General features: G+C 51.2%; 1 protein-coding gene across 2 annotated transcripts in view; it reads left to right on the top strand.

Annotated features, from left to right (window-relative positions):
- Positions 1-14190, top strand: part of LOC138088989 (MAL-like protein) — a 31044-nt gene extending 16854 nt beyond the window's left edge. The window contains exons 2-4 of one of the 2 annotated variants that reach the window (XM_068984305.1): positions 6202-6369; positions 11511-11633; positions 14128-14190. In XM_068984305.1, coding sequence (XP_068840406.1) covers positions 6202-6369; positions 11511-11633; positions 14128-14190 — 354 coding nt within the window. The remainder of the gene's footprint in view (positions 1-6201; positions 6370-11510; positions 11634-14127) is intronic. The other variant, XM_068984313.1, reaches the window with a different exon arrangement.
- Positions 14191-18969: the final 4779 nt, after the last annotated feature.

Raw genomic sequence — 18969 nt, 5'->3', positions numbered from 1 at the left:
GCCTTCTCGTTTTCGCTTTGTGAACCTTTGTTTCTTGATCTGGCCTTGTTGGGTCTTGTTGCAGCACGCAGGTTCAGTAGCTGCGGTCCTCCAGAGTGTGCAGTTTGAGCAGCTGCAGTGTGTGGGCCTAGTCGCTCCACGGCATGTGGGATCTTAGTTGCCTGGCCAGGGACTGAACCCTCGTCCCCTGCATTGCAAGGTGGATTCTTAAGAACTGGACCGCCAGGGAAGTCCCACGAGTCTTTTTCCTGCAGCTTGTGTTCACCTGAGTCCCAGTGAAGGGGAGGAGGGGCCACCAACCTTTCCTGAAGATTAAGCCAAGTGGTAAGGAAAGGAATGCAGGCTCGGTGGTGAGTGGACCAGCCAGGCTGAAATAACGCCCAGCTATGCAGAAAAACCTGCCTCTGGTATCAGCCAGAGTATCGTATGGCCAGCAACTCCCCCTGTTCCCAACCCCACAGCTGGCCCCACCGGGACCACGCCTCCGGGGAGTGGCCAGGAGCCCAGTCCTGAGCCTGGCCAAAAGAACAGCCGCTCCCTCTTCAGGAGGGGTCATTGCGAGGGCAGCTGTCATCACGGGTGATCGGGGCGATCCGAGTGAAGTTCCCATCCCCGGGGCAGTGCACCCAGCCCCTGCCCCAGCCCCTCGGAGGCCCCCTGGCTCCCCTCCTGCTCTGTCCTCTTAGGACAGACCCTCTCTCCCCAAAGGAAAGGCAGTTCTCTTCTTGTCACTCCCATTCAGAATCTTTTCAAAAGTCCCTGTTGAAGTATAGCTGACTTTCAATGTTGCCTTAGTTTCAGGTGCACAGCCAAGTGCATCAGTTATACACAGCGCATATCCACTCTTTTCAGATTATTTTCCATATAGGTCATTACACAGTGTCGAGACGAGCTCCCTGTACTCAGTCGCTCAGTCGTGTCTGGCTCTTTGCGACCCTGTGGACTGTAGCCTTCCGGGTTAGCTGTCCATATATGGTAGTACGTATGCGTCAACCTCAATCTCCCGATTTATTTCTCCCTCTCCCCCTTCTCCCTTGGTAACCATAAGTTTCTTTTCTACATCTGTGACTCTATTTCTGTTTTGTAAATGCATTTGTACCATTTTTTTAAGAGTCCACATATAAGTGGTATCATATGATATTCGTGTTTCTCTCTCTGACTTACCTCACTCAGTTTGCCAGTCTCTAGGTCCATTCATTTTGCAGCAAAATCTTTCGACTTTTGAAGTGAGCCCCCATCATCCAGCCCAGTGTCTTTCTTCTTTCTTTTTCAATGTGTTTGTTGGTGATTTGGATTCATTTAAAAGATCTTGTCTCTGAGCCAAGAAATTCTCCTCCCGGGAGGTCAGGGCCTGATTGGTTTATTGGGTCTCATTCCAGAAATATTCAAACCAATGCACATATATACATACATAAGCTTATACATTCTCTTCTTCTATGTAAGTCATAGCACACCTGGCACACTGCTCTCTGCCTTGTACAATTCTAGGCTCTGTTCTATTCTGATACACAGTTTTTCATTCTCTTTGAAGGCTGCCGAGTTTTCCACTGTATGACATAATTGCTCTCACGACCCCCGCTCACACCGGGCGAAACATTCGGGATGCTTCTTTATCTTTCTGTCACCAGCAGGCTTCAACAAACAACATTGTGCCTTCACCGTTTCGTGCATGTGTGCTGTCTGTAGGACAGACTCCCAAACTGAAATTACTGGGTCGAAGAGTATATGCATTTAATATCTTGATCAACATCATCAAAATAGTAGACTGGCTGATGGCACCATTATCTATCCTGGAAATGGTAACGGACTTCAACCTGGGGGCTGCAGGTGGGCTTGGAGGGACTGTGAGTTCCCACATCTGTAGATAAAATCATGCGTGTGCGCAGGTACATTTTTCTAGCAAAGCTTTCATTAACTCCTTAGAAGGGTCTGTGCCCCCTCATTGCTATCTCATCTCCTCGCCGATTGGTGTCCCGGCTCTTCCAGAAGTGAACCTCCTATCTCTCAGGAAGACTGGCCTTGGACTTTCCCTCTCCTGGGTTTTTCTCGGGGAAGATTCCCTCCCATGTCCTTGTAGCCAATAACACGGCCAACAATGGTTGCTCAACACTCACCGTGTGCATGAGAGACTCATCTAATGCTCACAGGAACCAGGAAAGAGGAGTCCTCCCCACCTCCTCTGTTTGATGAACCAGCACATGGATGCAGAAATGGGTTAAATAATCTGCCCCTTTAGCAGAGCTAGGATTTGGACCCGGAAGCCTCAGTACTGCTTCTGCATGAACTGGAGTGAAAGAGCCTGGAAGCAACAGGATGGGCCCTGGGGCTTCTCAGTCTTCACTGCTTCACCTGGGAAATTTTTAACAATGCAGCCTCCCTCACCATCTCTGGGGCAACGTCCGGACCTTGGGGCTTCCTCAGAGTCCCCAGAAGGTCCCAGGAGTAGCAGGACTCAGGGTGTGGTGAGGGTTAAGGCTCAGGAATTTACATATTTTAAAAGCACCTTACCCTTATGCCACGGTTTTGGCATAATTCTTTTCTTTATTAAGCATTCTTCAAAGTAATAATTATTGGCGGTATAGTGGTGAACATGGCTGCCTTCCAAAATAATAAGCATCCTCCAAAAATGACCAAAGTAGGGCTTTTAAAAAGCATCATTTTCAACTCATGGATTTCAGCTTGCTTGATACAGTCCAATCCACTGGGTGCAGTGATAAAGAACCCGCCTGCCAATGCAAGAGACACAGGTTCGATCCCTGGGTCAGGAAGATCCCCTGGAGAAGGAAATGGCAACCAGCTCGAGTATTCTTGCCTGGGGAATCCCATGGACAGAGGAGCCTGGCGGGCTACAGTCTATGAGGTCACAAAGAGTCGGACAAGGCTGAGCGACTAGGCGCAATCCACAGTAGTTATTATATTTATTTGAAGGTCAAATTGCCCCATCTTTAGTCAGCAGCAGCCTTCTGAATCCTTCTGACCTAACCCCAAGAGCCTTTAAAAATATTTTGCTGTCTGCTCTGATGATATAGCAGCTTCCCCAGCCCCGATCTGGAATTGACTATTGCTCCTGACTGCATCTGGGCGCTGTTCTCATCCTCTAGCTGTATAACCAGCTCTCTAAATGTGAGGGGCCTATTCTCCATGTTTCAGAGAAGAATGAGTAATAAATAAACTTATTGTTAAGCTCTACCCTCCCTTAAGTGATCCCTTCCAGTTTCAGTTCAACCTTTAGAAAACACACAGGTGAGTAATCTGTGTTTGCTCTTAAGAAACAGACTGCCAAAATCGTACCTGAAATACACTTGCTTGAAATATCTGCCTTTAATACAATCTTCTTCCACGTTGAAGGCCAGCCCCCAACATCTAAAAATATCTCCAACTCTTGAGATAACAAAAAATGAGGGTTAAAAGGAGAGAATGATTTAGGTTGCCAAGCCAATTTGGAAAGCTAAATATGAATTTAGAAAAAAAAAGTCAAGACAAATATTCAAAATTGTTTTCCCTGTAATGAATCCAACCGAGGCTGCTTGAGACAGAAACAGGATAGCAAACTCCACTGGTTTTAAATTCACCAGGAGTTTGGCCTTGGCCTTGGTTCCCTTCTAATGTTCAGAAGATAGAGGGTGTGGAAATAAAAAGTAAATAACATTCCTTTGCGTAAAGCTGATTGTGCAACCTTTATGCCAAGAAGAAGGGGCAATTTGAGTAGATTCTCCCAAATGCTCAGGGGCCCCCCCTTGGGGCATGGAATCTGGTGAGGAGGAGAGCCCTACCCGTACCCCACTCTATGTCCCACGCGGTCTCAGACCTCAGTCCCTCCTTCCATTTCCTTCTCCAGATGCTCCCAGGAGGGCAGCGTCTCACACGCTGCGAGAATGAAATGCGGACACATAGATGGTGTGCGTGTGGTAGTGTCTGCCCAAGGCGGCCTCTGAGGGCAGGAGCCGGGGTGGGGAGACCCTTGCCAGCACTGATGGGCCGGTAGGGCTGAGGCAGGGAAGCTGGCAGTAAGAGGCAGCTCTCTGTAGGAAGCCCCTGGGAGTTTGAATTCCTGTACAGATGAAATGAGGCCATCTGAGTGAATGCATTTTATTAATGATAAATTTTTTTGGTGCTGGGTCTTCATTGCTGTGTGAGGGCTTCCTCTAGTTTCAACAAATGGGGGGCTACACTTGTTGCGGAGTGCGAGCTCTAAAGATGGGGCTCAGTAGTCGCGGTACTCAGACGTGTGGGTGGGGCCTTCCTGGACCAGGGACGGAACCCATGTCCCCTGAATATGCAGTTGGGTTCCTAACCACTGGACCACCAGGGGTGAATGCACCTCTGTGAATGCACGTTATAGACTCTGAAGCCCCTCGTGAACGAGAGGTAGTGCTGGTGGGGTTATCATCATGGGGGTTTAGTTGCTAAGTTATGTCCGACTCTTTGCAACCCCATGGACTGTAGTCCACTAGGCTTCCGTTGTCTGTGAAATTCTCCAGGCGGGAATACCGGAGCGGGCTTCCATCTCTTTCTCCGGGGGGTCTTCCCACGCGGGGACTGAACCTGGGCCTCCCGCCTCAGGCGCACTCTTTACCAGCAGGGAAGCCCCTGGGTTTATCACTGAGTCATTCCAAGGAATGCTCTTTGACACCCTCCCTGCCTGCTTTTCTCCAGGCCCTGCGCTGGACACCGGGAATACATCGGTGAATGGCACAGACCATTCTCTGCCCTCAGAGGTCTCCTGTGAGCGTAAAGTTTGATAGGTTCCACAGTCACTAAGTCCTGAATGCCATTGCCGCTAGCAGCCAGCATTGTTTGGGTGCTGGCAGTGGGCCAGCATCTTCAGGCGTTTCTCAAGGCTTGGTGGGGAGGGCGCTTGGCAGGCACCCGCAAGCCACGCTCTGGCCCCTCCCCCAGCATCAGCCACCTGGCCACTGTAGCCGACACGCAGGAGCCCGGCTCAGGAGGGCAGCGGCTCTTGCTCCTGTGCTCTCCCTGCTCGGAACGAGGCAGCCCCAGCTCGCTCGTGGGCAGTCCCGGGCCCAGCCTAGGGCTTCCACAGTTCACCTGGAGGTTGTTTCTGAGGCCTGGGGCAGTGTGCGCTCAGAGGCAGCCAGGCTTCCGGGGATGTTCCCAGCCCTGCACGAGGCCGGGAAGCTCTGCCCTGTGGCCCACTCCCTGGTCTCTTCTGGCGTCTCCTCCTGTTGCCTTTCGCTTTGGAAGAGCCTGCGAATTCTCCATAAATTCAGAAGTGCTTCTGCCTCCAGGACAATGGCAGTGGGACCCCGTCAGGGACGGGGTGACTTGCTTATGTCTGAAAGTGAGAGCGTTAGTCGCCCAGTCAAGCCCCACTCTTTTGCAACCCACGGACTGTAGCCTGCCAGGCTCCTCTGTCCATGAGATTTCCCAGGCAAGAATGCTGGAGTCGTCAGTTATTCCCTTTTCTAGGGAATCTTCCTGATCCAGGTTTCCTGCATGACGGGCAGATTCTTTACCATCTGAGCCACCTGGGAAGCCCATATCTGTGTCTATGTGTCATTTATTTGTAAGATGAGAGCTGCTAGTCCCAGGAAGGACCTGAAAGCTGTGTATCTTTCATCCGAGCTAGACAGAAGTAAGTGGAGCCCTTTATACAGAAAGTCTCTAAGAGAATCATTTAGAACTGAGCTAAGCCTACAGTTATGATCACAATCAACCTTCAACAAATATAGGAGGGAAAAGGTGAACAGGAATGAACACTGATAGAAGCCACAAACTGCAGAATCAGGCTCTCAAGACCAAGACAAAGGGATCATCAGATTGAATATAAAATGAATACAAGCGTATTTAATAAAAAGATGTCCATACCTCAGCACACTGTATCACCTTTGCACAAACTGGAGAAGACCAAAAATGAAAGTGCCAGTGTTAGCCACTCAGTCATGTTCCACTCTTAGTGATCCTGTGGACTGTGGCCCACCAGCTCCTCTGTCCATGGGATTCTCCAGGCAAGAATACTGGAGTGGGTAGCCATTCCCTTCTCCAAGGGATCATCCTGATCCAGGGGTCGAACCCGGGTCTCCCAAATTGCAGGCAGATTCTTTACCACCTGAGCCACAAGGGAAGCCCCTGAAGAGAGCTTAGCCAAAGCCAGAGGAGGGCAGAGGTGGGAAATACGCAAAGAGCATCACACTCAGCACCAGCCAATAACGCGCCTTCTTCCGTGCTTGTCTCTTACAGATATCTGGGGTCTGGGTCTGGATCCTGGTGGCAGCCACGCAGGTAGCAAGCCCGCTGCTTCAAGGATGGGTGATGTACGTCTCGCTCACCTCTTTCCTCATCTCCCTGATGCTCCTGTTGTCTTACGTGTTTGGATTTTACAAAAGATACGAGTCCTGGAAAATTCTGGTAAGAATCAGGGAGAGAGACCCAGGGCCTGAGGCTCCTCCCAGACCAACGTCCTGGGCGTGGTTGAGGACAAACATGGGTGGGAGGAGGAACCAGAGACGCTTCCTGGGCTGAGCCCCTAGGGAATCTTGACATTTCATCTGAATGTGTTTGCTATAAGATCATGATGCTGGGAAAGAACCGGGGTCAGGAGGAGAAGTGGGCACCAGAGGATGAAATAGTAGGATGGCATCATCGACTCAAAGTGTTGTAGCCACGCGTTCCGGGAAACAAACTTGCTCAGAAGGACAGTGCAGATAGTGGAATCCAGTTTATTACACCAGCGAGCCCAAGGCAGAGTCTCCTCTTAGCCCAGGACCCCGACCAGTTTTTGTAAAACCTTATATACCCTAAGTGTACGTGCTCAAACCCACCTCCCCAAATTTCCTGAAACTAGTCTGGACAAAGTAAAAGTGAGACACGATCAAAGTTAACCCATGATTCATGTGTCATAAGCCTAGATAGTTAAACAGTGGACTTTTATCAATAGGCCTGTGGTGATACCCCAGAAGCATAATGGGATTTACGACTTTGTTCTGTTACAGAGATAATTACTATACTCTTTTAGGTGACAGAGAGTCTAGGTATGAGTCCAGAGGCTCCTTCATCCGGGGGCATCTGGTTTTCCATTGGCTTGTCGTTTCCATAGATACTGGGCGTATAGCTCAAAGTCCACAGTCCAGCCCAAGATGGAGTCCTGCTTTCAAGGTGGAGCCTGTTCTGTCTGTTTCCTCCGTCAAATGGACATGAGTTTCAGCAAACTCCAAGTGATAGTGAGGTACAGAGGAGCCTGGCATGCTGCAGTCCAAGGAGGCGGACATGACTTAGCAGCTGAACAACAACTATTAGAGAGGGCTTCAGTAGTAAAAGGGGCTTCCCTGGTGGCTCAGACGGTAAAGCGCCTGCAATGCGGGAGACCTGGGTTCCATCCCTGGGTCGGGAAGATCCCAAGGAGAAGGAAATGGTAACCCACTCCAGTACTCTTGCCTGGAGAATCCTATGGACAGAGGAGCCTGGTGGGCTACAGTCCACAGGATCGCAAAGATGCGGACACGACTGAGCGACTTCACTTTCACTTTCAGTAGTAAAGAATCCACCCGCCAATGCAGGAGATGCAGGAGACAAGGGGTTCGGTCCCTGGGGTGAGAAGGTCCCCTGGAGAGGGAAATGGCAAGCCCACTCCAGGACTCCTGCCTGGGAAATCCCATGGACAGAGGGGTCGGGTGGAGTACAGTCCGTGGGGTTGCAGAGTTAGACACGACTTAGCTACTAAACAACAGCAACTGTTAGATGGGAATAAAAGCATTCCTCTGCCGGAATCCATCCTGCTTTGTATTCCCCTCCATTGCCTCCCTTTATAGGTGTATACGCGCAGCCCAGCTCCTCCCATAGCAGGCACATCCTGACGCATTTCCCCTCTAATTTTAATTTATGGTAAAATAATTTGAGCAGTATTGAAAGAAATATAGTAGGAAAAGAATAATCCCGATCTCAAGGTCTACCCACAATCACCTATCACAATTCATTCTTCCCTATTCCTGGCAAATTTCATATAAAATGTATAAATCTCACTGAACCAATCATTTTAGATGTAGAGTCTTTCATTTATTATTATGCCATCCATTAACTATTTTTCATGTCATCACACCATCCTGATAACCATTGAAATATTTCTCTATTGAACAATTCAAAACAGAAGTAGGGAGGATTGTATTGATATTATGGATCCTCATGTAACCCTAACCCAGATTCCAGCATTTTCAAGACTTTATCACATTTGCTTCACCTAGCTTTTTTTCCCCTAAAGAATCTTGAAGTAAATCCCCAACACCACGTCATTCCATTCTACATGTTGTAGCCACGCGTTCCGGGAAACAAACTCACTCAGAAGGACGGTGCAGATAGTGGAGTGCAGTTTATTACATGGGCGGGCCCAAGGCAGAGTCTCCTCTTAGCCAGGGACCTCGACCAGCATTTGTGAAAATCTTTTATACCCCATGTGCACGTGTCTGAACCCACCACTCCAAATTCCTTGAGACTTACATAGACCAAGGAAAATACAATCCCAGTAAGTCCATTATTCACGTACTATGTGCTCATGTGCTCAAACAGTCAAACAGTTAGCCAATAATCAATAAACCAGGGGTTACACTCTGACAGATACAGAAAAATTTATGGCCTGTCTGGAGGAAGGGGTGATTAGTGTATGTTTTCTCTTGGGCGATGAGTAACCTAGATCCGATCTTCAAGGTTCCCCTGTCTGGAGGGGGTCTTATCCTTCTGCTGTTGTGTTCATAGGCACTGAACACAGAGTTCAGAGTCCACTGGAAAGGTGGCCGAGCATGATCAGCATGAACAGGCCTAAGATGGAGTCCAGGCCCTACGAGTTCCTTCTTCATTCACACTTCACTGTGGAATGCCTCCAAAAAATACACAAGCTTTCTTACATTACCAAACTTACTTAAAGTCAGTGGTAATTCTTCATTATCATCAAAGGCACAGGTCACAGTTCTGGAAAATTATAACTGTCCCCCATTATAACACAGTCACTACCCTGGTGGCTCAGACGGTAAAAGCATCTGCCTATAATGCTGGAGACCCCGGGTGGATCCCTAGGTCGGGAAGATTCCCTGGAGAAGGAAATGGCAACACACCCCAGTACTCTTGCCTGGGAAAATCCCATGGACGGAGGAGCCTGGTAGGCTATAATCCACGGCATTGCAAAGAGTTGGACACGACTGAGTGACTTCACTTTCTTTCCCATTATAGCTGAAATATGTTTTTGCAGTTGGCCTGTTTGAATCAGGGTCCTCACCAGGCCCACTTGCACTTGGTAGTGGTGATTCTTGAGTACCTTTACTCTATTTTTCAATAGGTGGTTGCCGAACCACGAAAGACACCGGGATTCTTGGCCTCCGGGGAAGAAGAACTCAATCCGAGGCCAGTGATGAGGCTTGATCGCTCAGAACTTTTGTGTAATAAAGCTTTATTAAAGTATACAAGAGATAGAGAACGCTTCTGACATAGACATCAGAAGGGGGCAGAAAGAGTGCCCCCTGCTAGCCTTTAAGTGGTATGTTATATACCTATCAGCAAGCTGTTAATTAGAGAAAGGAGATGTCTTAAAACTCAGAGACTGGCGCCAGGCCCCCCACCCACAACATGCATTTTGAGGGAACATTGGCACAACGTGAGTTGTCCCAAGCCGTAAAATGATTGACATGAATCTTGAAGAAAGGCAGGTTTCCAACCAAAAACCGTCTCAGTAACATAGCTTAAGAGAACACTCGCATGAGTAAAACATTCTTGTTTGTCAAGTCGGTTCTGAGTCTTAGGCAGAACCAACTTGAAGACAGAATCTAAGGTAAATAAATACATAGCTCATTAACATAGCATAAGACAAACATTTCCAAGAGAAAAAGTTAAGTTCAGGTGGAGCCTGGTGTCTTCATGGTGGCAGAGAATTTTAAGAGAAACCTCTTTTTAAATTTGTATAGAGAAGGGGGAAGAATCTAACACTTGTCTGTTTGCTCCTGCCGCTTACTGCTGCTGCTAAGTCAATTGTGTCCGACTCTGTGCGACCCCATAGACGGCAGCCCACCAGGCTCCCCTGTCCCTGGGTTTCTCCAGGCAAGAACACTGGAGTGGGTTGCCATTTCCTTCTCCAAGGCATGAAAGTGAAAAGTGAAAGTGAAGTCGCTCAGTCGTGTCCGACTCTTAGCAACCCCATGGACTGCAGCCCACCAGGCTCCTCCGTCCATGGGATTTTCCAGGCAAGAGTACTGGGGTGGGGTGCCATTGCCTTCAACTGTCTGACACTTGCAGCCTGTTTCCTCCGTTTGGAGACCCCTGGCCTTCCTGTCTGTTACCCTCGCACTATCATGGTTCTCCCTGCCAGTGACTTGCTGAAAAAACTGGGTGGTCAGCTGTCCTGTAGGCCAGGGGTCCCCCACCTTCAGGATCTAATGTCTGATGATCTGAGGTGGAGCTGATGCAATAATAATAGAGATAAATTGCACAGTAAATATAATGCACTTGAATCATCCTAAAACCAACCGTCCACCCACGGTTCTTGAAAAAAAATTGTCTTCCACAAAACCGGTCCCTGGTGCCGAAAAGCCTGGGGACCACTGCTGTAGAAGGTCCCACATTTTGGTTTGTTTGCTTCTTCCTGGTGTGATTTGCTTCTCTAGTCCCTGAAGTTTCTGTAAGCCAGAAGTTAGCATCTAAAGGCTAAACCGGAACGGGTTAAACCTTTCTGGCAAGGATGCTTCGTAAGTGTCTCCAAGTCACATCACACATGGTGACTGGTGGTCCTTCTTTCACGGTGACAACCTTACCCCATCACTCTTTTCTCCAATGTCCCCTTTCATCTTCTGATGAATATTCTTTAGGGGTTGCAAAATGCCAATTTGCCTATTATGATATTCCTTCCAGAATACTGTGGTATTCTTATGATGTTAAAGAACACTGCTGAGAGGTTAGCACAAAGGTTCAAAGATGGACGGAAATCTAGAGTCAGATTAGCCCGACTCTGCCATGTGTTAGCTAAGCCTCAGTTTTCTCATCTTTAAAGTGGGCATGTTAATAGTAGCTGCCTTATGAAATTAGCTGTGAAGATGAAACGACACAAGTGTGTACAGTTAGGAAAACACCTAGCAAACAGCAGGCCTTCATCGCACTAACAGTTGGGGAACACAAGCTTGGTGTTAATGTGGCCTGGTTTCAAATCCTGGCTCAGCCTTTAGTCACTAACTTTAACCTTGGACTTCTATTTCCTCAAAATGGCATTAATGATAAATAGAACCAACCTCATAGTTCACAAGGTTCCATGAGATAAATGAGGAAAAGATTTAGCCTACATTTTGACCGGGAAGAAGCACTCAATAAATCTTGGTTCATCCTGGTACTGACATTTATTTAATCCACTATTGCTCACAACCTAGAAATTGCACTAGGAACACTGTGAAAGCAAAAAGCAGGAGTTTCGGGAGCAGGCTTGTCGCTTTGGCCCTCTCTGGCCAGAGGCTGAGTCAGAGGAGAAGGTGTTACCGCTTGCGTGCCCGAGTGACAGTGGCTGTGCCCCCGCCGCGTCTTTCCAGGACAGCCTGTATCACGGGACCACGGGCATCCTGTACATGAGTGCCGCCGTGTTACAAGTGCACGCCACCATCGTGTCAGAGACCCAGGACCTGAAGAACTACTATATAAACACTGCAGCCTCGGTGAGTGCTGGACAAGGGCACGGCAGGCAGCACCAGGGAGGGAAAGCCAGGGGCTCAGTTCTGTCTCCTCTGGAACAGATGACCCCACATCCTCAGGCTGAAGGAGTCCTGAGGGAAGGGAGGGGTGTGTGTGCGTGTGTGTGAGAGTGCCTGCGCACACACAGATGCGCTGGCAGTCAGGTGTGCCCAAGCTCACAGGGTGCCAAGCCCACGTGTAGGTGTCATCTCTCCTCCTGGTGGCTCAGACAGTAAAGAATCTGCCTTCAATGCAGGGAGACCGGGGTGCAATCCCTGGGTAGCGAAGATCCCCTGGAGAAGGGCATGTCTACCGACTCCAGTATCCTTGCCTGGAGAATTCCAGGACAGAGGAGCCTGGCAGTCCACGGGGTCGCAAAGAGTTGGACATGGCTGAGGGACTAACACTTCACTCACACCAACTACGCTGCCCTCAGAATGTTTTTCCAAAAGATAAATTTTCCAAAATGCACATCTCTTATTGAAAATCCTTAGGCCTTCCCTGGCAATCCAGTGGTTAAGACGTCACCTTCCAAGGCAGGGGGCATGGGTTCAATCCCTGGTCGGGGAGCTAAGACCATCATGCCTCATGGCCCCCAAACCAGAACATGAACAATAGAAGCAGTATTGTAACAGATTAACTAAAGATTTTTCAAAATGGTCCACATAAAAATTTATTTAAAAAATGAAAGGAAATCCTTCAGTGGCTCCTTTTTCTGGTGGAATGGACCTCAATTCCTCATCACGACTCAAGTTCCTGCGTCCTTCTATTTCAGTCCCCCTATTTCCACGGGGTTACATATTGGCTGATGGAATCCAAGGCAAGGTGGTCCAGACGAGTTGTGGCCCGAGCGGGACTTCTGGACCTCGGGCTCGCTGCCTGCCTGCCCAACAGCCTTTCCAGGCCCTGAGTGTGGCTGCTTCCCTCTCTTGGGGGGATGGCGCCCTCAAGTGACAGGTGGCTCACATGACAGGTGGTGGGTTCCTCCAGTGAGAGTCTGTGTGCCCACATGGGCTCCTAACCCTCCTCACTCCTTCTCAGGAAGATCTAAGGCCCAGGCTGGGTCCCACCCCATCAGCTCCAGTCTCTGTGGCCAGAAAAGTGCTGTGTCAGTCGGGTTCCCCAGGGATCGGGCAGCAGCAGGAGGGGGTGTGATATGGGGTGCTGCCGCCCTTGTCAGAAAGATACCAGGCCAAGGCGGTGACCCTCCAGGACGCCTTTCCTGCCTGTCTGCCTCCTTGCCCCCCAGCCCAGCACCTCTCTGCCTCCCACCACTCGGGGTGCTGCTCGCCCTGCTCAGGGGCCCCTGTCACAGCCTCCTTGCTGGCCCTGGACCCCTCTCACCTGGGCCTCGGCTTCCGGCTCCCTCACCTCCTCCTGTTCTTTTCTCACCTGTCACCTCTCGGTGAGGCCGCCACTCAGCCCCACTCAGAGCAGTAGCTCCTGCTTCTCTCCTGGTTTATCTTGGGTCTTTTCTGCATGTGCCACCAAGATGCAAGTTCCACGAGGATAGGAATTTTTGAATTTTTGTTCACCATCAGATTCATGCCTGAAGCATGCGTGCTCATGCTAAGTCGCTTCAGTCTTGTTCGACTCTCGCGACCCCATGGGCCCTAGCCCGCCAGACTCCTCTGTCCATGGGATTCTCCAGGCAAGGATACTGGAGTGGGCTGCTATGCCCTCCTCCAGGGGACCTTCCCGAACCTGCGTCTTCTGCTTCTCTTGCGTCTCCTGCGTTGCAGGCAGACTCTTTACCACTGAGCCATTGAGGAAGCCCATAGCAGATGCTTACAAGATATGTTGAATGAATGAATGAAACAGAGTGTGATTGGACAGGGTGGGGCAAAGGGAAGATGGAGTCCTCCGCTGGACTGAGAGATCATTAGACAGTGCAGCCGGGTATCTTTGGGAATGGCTTTGGACATGGCCGTCGGGGAGGGAGGGGTCGGGGGGAGCACAGGTTTTGGGCTTGGGTAGCTGGACGATATGAGGATCCTGGGATCAACTGGGCTTGTGAGGGAATCTCAGGAGTTCAGTTTGACCAGAGAGCTGGTGGGGCCTCTGAGCCTCTGAAGATCTAAGAGGTGGTGCATAGAATCGAGTTCTGGACCTGTGAGTGAAACTCTCATTTGAGCACAGACTGTAGCTGAAGGCGGAGGAAGGGGAGAGTGCCCAGAAAGAGGCGAGGGCACCCAGGGTGGGCATGGACACGGGCCCACTTTATGGCAGGTAGAGGGGCCCAGGTCTGCAGGTGAGAGTGCTGCTGCACAGCCACCGTGCGACGAGGGGGTGGCGTGCTTCAGGGCGGGTGGAGGGGCTGCCCCGTGGCTGCTGCCCTCAGGCCAGGCAGGGCTCAGGCAGACAGTGGGTGAAGCAGGGACAAAACAAGGGCCATCCAGGCTGCCATGGGCCTGTGTGGGGTTGCGGGGGGTAGTGATTGCCAGCATCTCTAAGGCAGTAACTCCCCGGCTCTTCCAGTTCTTTGCCTTCATCACCACCCTGCTCTACATCCTGCATGCCTTCAGCATCTATTACCACTGAAGAAGCAGGGGGCCAGGCAACGTGGAAGATGCTCTTTCAAAACCAGGAGTGTCAGCTTCCAAAACTGGTTTTCAACCTTCGCCATCTGGATGATAAGCAGCTCACCAACGATGACATCACGGCATCCACAGACCATCTTTTCAGACTGAGCGATGAAATCACGCGCTGGCAGATGTTTGGACATTTTAATTCATTGTGATGAATATGAAAAGGCTGGTGGGGGGAGGACTTTGTTGCTGTTCTGTTTTGTTTTGTTTCGCCCAGGGAAAGCAATTGTCTCACGGGATTATCTGACAATGACCCTCACCCTTCTAGAAAGCTAACATCTTATGTGGAAAATTCCAGGTCTACCACCATCTTGCCCATTTGGGGATCTGCCTCGGCAACGAGCTTCCCCACAGCTGACTGATGAGAACCTTTATCATTTTCTTAAAATCAAAATGGTGCTGTCAACGTCTTCAGTTCTGAAGAACCACAGACCTTGCTCCTGTCCCGGGATCCTGCCTCTTCATTGCAGTAGTGGTACAAACCAGCTACCCCCTCCCACACTGCCGGAATCCAATTCATGTCCCCTTCCTCTTTTCTCTACACTTTTAGGAGCCAAGGGAACTCTGAGGGCAGATTTGTGGGGAAAATAAGGGACTGACCGCAAAATTGTTCTATACAAAGACCAGGGAGGGGAGGAGGGGTCGGACAGGGAAGGGTGTAACCCATTTTTCTGATTCTCAGTAAGTCAGGCTGCTCAGAGAACTTCAGGGCTGCAGGACGCCTGGGTCAGGCCTCCAGACCCAACTCCTTGTCCCTCAGAAAAGACCATCAAGGAAGCAAGAAGGACAGTACGTGCCAGGATTCTCCTCTGGGCTCCGGTTACACAGAGGATATCAAGGAGGCTGGAAAGGACCCCATCCCAGGGTCCCTGCTCTTTCACGAGGCTCCTCCCCACAGTGGTCCAGCTGGGTGGGGCCTGGACCATCCAGCCAGCCTCCTGCAGTGAAGGGCTTCCAGGGGGCCGGGAAGTCCAAAGGCATTTGTGCTCCAGGGCATTCTCAAAGAAAAGGCACAGAGACACGTAAACTCACGTGCTGGATCCCTAAACTGAATCGTTTTCAAAGGAAGGCTGTGCTGTCTGACGGTTCTGGCCCTGAGCTGGGGGTCCAGGCATCTGTGTGGCTCAGTCTCTGAGGAGAGTCAGTGCTCAGCCCCCAGCTGCGTGGACCTGCTGCCATTCTGAAATGCAATAAGTTATTATGTGGGAGTGCTTTGTCTGAGCCGGTTCGAGGGCTTAAAGTTTTGGATCGACTTTTTTCTGCTTCTGGGGGAGAAAGGGTCAGGAAGGCCGGGGGATCACCAGAGAGAAAATCGGCTTCAGGCCTTGACGACTCACCTTCTAATCACCCCATAGCTTTCAAAGTCACCATTCATCTGTGACTTTCCGGCCTGTCATCTGTCTGGGATGTTCAGTATTTCCTGAGCAGTCACATCCAAATAAAAGTGGTTTCTACAGTGTAACGGCTGGAGCTCATCTCTTTTGTGGCCTCACCACTGGGGCTGGCCACCATGGCACAGGTCTCAGTAGCAGCTGTACTGAGACCCCCACATCCCCGACCCGTGGGAGGGGTACAAGGCCCAGCCCACCCAGCCTTGCCTCACGGCCAGCTGCCCCGAGATGCCACAGCTGGCCCCAGAACTTGGGTCTGTGGCATCATTTCCACTTCAGTAAGAATGGTTTCCCTCGTGGCTCAGTGGTAAAGAACCCGTCTGCCAGTGCAGGAGACACAGGTTCAGTTCCTGGGTGGGGAAGATCCCCTGGAGGAGGGCATGGCAGCCCACTCCAGTATTCTTACCAGGGAAATCCCACGGACAGAGGAGCCTGGTGGGCTAGAGTCCATGGTGTCGCGGAGAGGCAGACACGACTGAGTAACTAACACGCACACACAGCTGGGCTAAGGTGTAAGCATGCGGAAGTGGGGTAACATCAAGGTGCATCACGTCAAGATGACGTTACGCAAGACTTAGATATGTCAAGAGGTCTTATGTCAAGGTGCTGTGGATTAAGAGGAGCTGTAGCAAGATGTACCTGTGTTCAGGGGTACTTACAGCAAGTTATTGCAAGGTGTAGCTCAGCTCTGGGCACCTGTAGACGCAGTGGCAGCAGCCGATGGACCCTGTGATCCCTGTAAGTGGGATCATTAAAGACTTGTGTCATCAAACTTGGCAGGAATGCACCAGGGCCCCCTTGAGTTAAGGTCCTTTTCTTCAGCAACCATGGGAAATGACTCCACCACCATTAAGCTCGTGAAGTTATTTCTCTTTTCAGTGTTAAGACGCCTTTTGTGGTGGTGGTGTCTAGTCACTCAGTCGTGTCCCACTCTCGCAGCCTCATGGACTATAGCCTGCCAGGCTCCTCTTTCCGTGGGATTTCCCAGGCAAGAATATTGGAGTGGGTTGCCGTTCCCTTCTCCAGGGGATCTTCCCAACCCGTGATCGAACCCGAGTCTCCAGCGCTGCAGGCAGATTCTCTACCAACTGAGCCACCAGGGAAGCCCAAGACGCCTTTTAAGGGGAGATAATTAAGGGGACAGATACAGGTGGGAAACTGAGAGGTCGGTGCAGTTATCCAAGCGCTCCACTGGGTGGCGCGCGGGCTCCACTCCCATGCGGAGACAGAGGGCCTTCCTGGTGGTGGGAGGTGGTCAGGGCGGGAGGCGGCAGAAAATCCCGATCGACCCCAGTGGCGTCCTTGGGGATTTTGCCAGAGAAGGCTGCCCCTGCCACAGGGGGAGACAGGGATGTTCGCTGTCCTTGGAGCTTCAGTGGAAAAAGAGGCCAGGGGCCCTGCCTTGGCACAGTTTGCCTGTTGGGTTAAGGCTGAAGGTGAGGGGGCGGGTGTCACACGCAGGGCCCCTTGGTCCATCCACCATCGCTGCGGCCGGGTGATGGCTGGACCCGAGCCAGGGGAAAGGTCCCCCTGAAGGGGAGTGGGGTAGGGGGGAAGGACTTCTGTCTGATATCCTTACAGCCGTCACTACCCACTGTACCCTCTCTGCCTGGCCGAGTTCACCGGGACACCCAGACTCCTGGGCCCTGGAGTGATGCACCTGTGCTGGGGAGGGGCGCACGCTGGCCCGAGCTGACCCAGGACTGCTCCCAGGGACCACTGAGGGAGGCGGGGCAGAGCGTGGGGGATCCCAGGCTAAGGCACAGTGTTAACACCCAACCTCTCCTTTCATCAGCTTCTGCCCATCATGTATATGCCCAGGTTTCCAGAAGCTTTCAGGGAGCACCGCTGACCCTGCCCACCCAGCTCCCCAGCTCCCTCCAGCACCCCAAACTTTTATGTAGGGGTTTTGGGCCCCAGTGAGTTTGATCCTTGGGTCGGGAAGATCCCCTGGAGAAGGAAATGGCAACCCACTCCAGAAAATTCCATGGACAGAGGAGCCTGGTGAGCTACAGTCCATGGGGTTGCAAAGGAGTGAGACACGACTGAGTGACTAACACACACACACACTTGCTATGTAGCCCCACCTTTGCTGAAATTCTACAGCTGCATCCGAAGAGGGGCCCCCTGAGTGCACTAACACCCAACAACCCTGGACGTCTGCCTGCTCTCTGGGCCTTGGCCTGCTTCTCTGTGGCAAAGATGCCCTCGAAGACCCTCTGGGGTCACTGCTTCCTCCTAGAAAGATAGGGAAGGCGGAGTAGAAAATCGAGGAGGGATTCGAGGAGGCCACTTTTGTGCAGTGGGAGGGTAGATCACAAAGCCCTCCCGTCTGAGCCAGGCTCCTCTGGTGCAGACGCAGCAGACACCGGTGGGAGCAGCGGAGAGCCTCGCGCCAGGGCACCTGCCTTCTGCAGGGCAGCCTCCATGTTTGCCAAAAGCATATCTCACAGGTTTGGTTCTGTTGCCTGAGTGTTTGCTGAGCGTCTGCTTTGTGCCTGGGTGGGGCTCTGCTCTCAAGGACTGGGAGTGGGGTGTGTTGCGGGGAGAGGGTTCGTGTCTTCGGGCAATGGGGCACTGACCCAAACTGGAAGAAGCAGGGAGGGATTTACAAAAGGCCTCCCAGGAAATGGGGCCTCCAGGAAGTTATCAGAGCCATCAGCCACCTGCCCTTCCCCTGCCTGGAGTCACAGCCTGGGGATCTAAAGGGGAGATGCAGTCATAGGCGGAGAGGGCAGTCAGTGTAAGGAAGAGCTCTGAGTCCAACAGCGGCCATGGTTCAGGAGCCAACAGCAGCCTGTCCAGGGTAGTATCAGCAAGCCTGGGCTTGCAGATATTAGCTGTGACCTTGATTCTCCTGCCGAGATGAAGAGCTGGGGGAAGAGCTGGGGGTTAAGCAAGGAGTACAGATCCTTGTGTCCACAGTGGCCACCTCTCAGGAGGCGACCAGAGCATCTTTGAAGATGTGTCTTCATTAAGAATCTATATCCTTGAGAATGGAGCTTCCCTGGTGGCTCAGTGGTAAAAAATTTGCCTGCCAGTGCAGGAGACCTAGGTTCTATCCCTGGGTCAGGAAGATCCCCTGGAGAAGGGCATGGCAACCCACTCGAGTGTTCTTAAGAACATTGGGAAATCCCAGTGTTAAGACCTGGGAAATCCCATGGACAGAGGAGCCTGGTGGATGGCAGTCCATGGGGTCGCAGAGTCAGGCACGACTTAGCAACTAAACAACAACATCCTTGGAAATTCCCTGGCAGTCCAGTGGTTAGGACATCACACTTTCACTGCCAAGGGCCTGGGTTCAACCTTGGGCAGGGAACTAAGATCCCACAAGCCACAAG

Source organism: Capricornis sumatraensis, chromosome 1 (genome assembly GCF_032405125.1).
Source record: "Capricornis sumatraensis isolate serow.1 chromosome 1, serow.2, whole genome shotgun sequence".
In the NCBI taxonomy this organism is placed as follows: Eukaryota; Metazoa; Chordata; class Mammalia; order Artiodactyla; family Bovidae; genus Capricornis; species Capricornis sumatraensis.
Note: the sequence above shows the minus strand (reverse complement) of the source record. Positions and strands in the feature narration are given on the sequence as shown.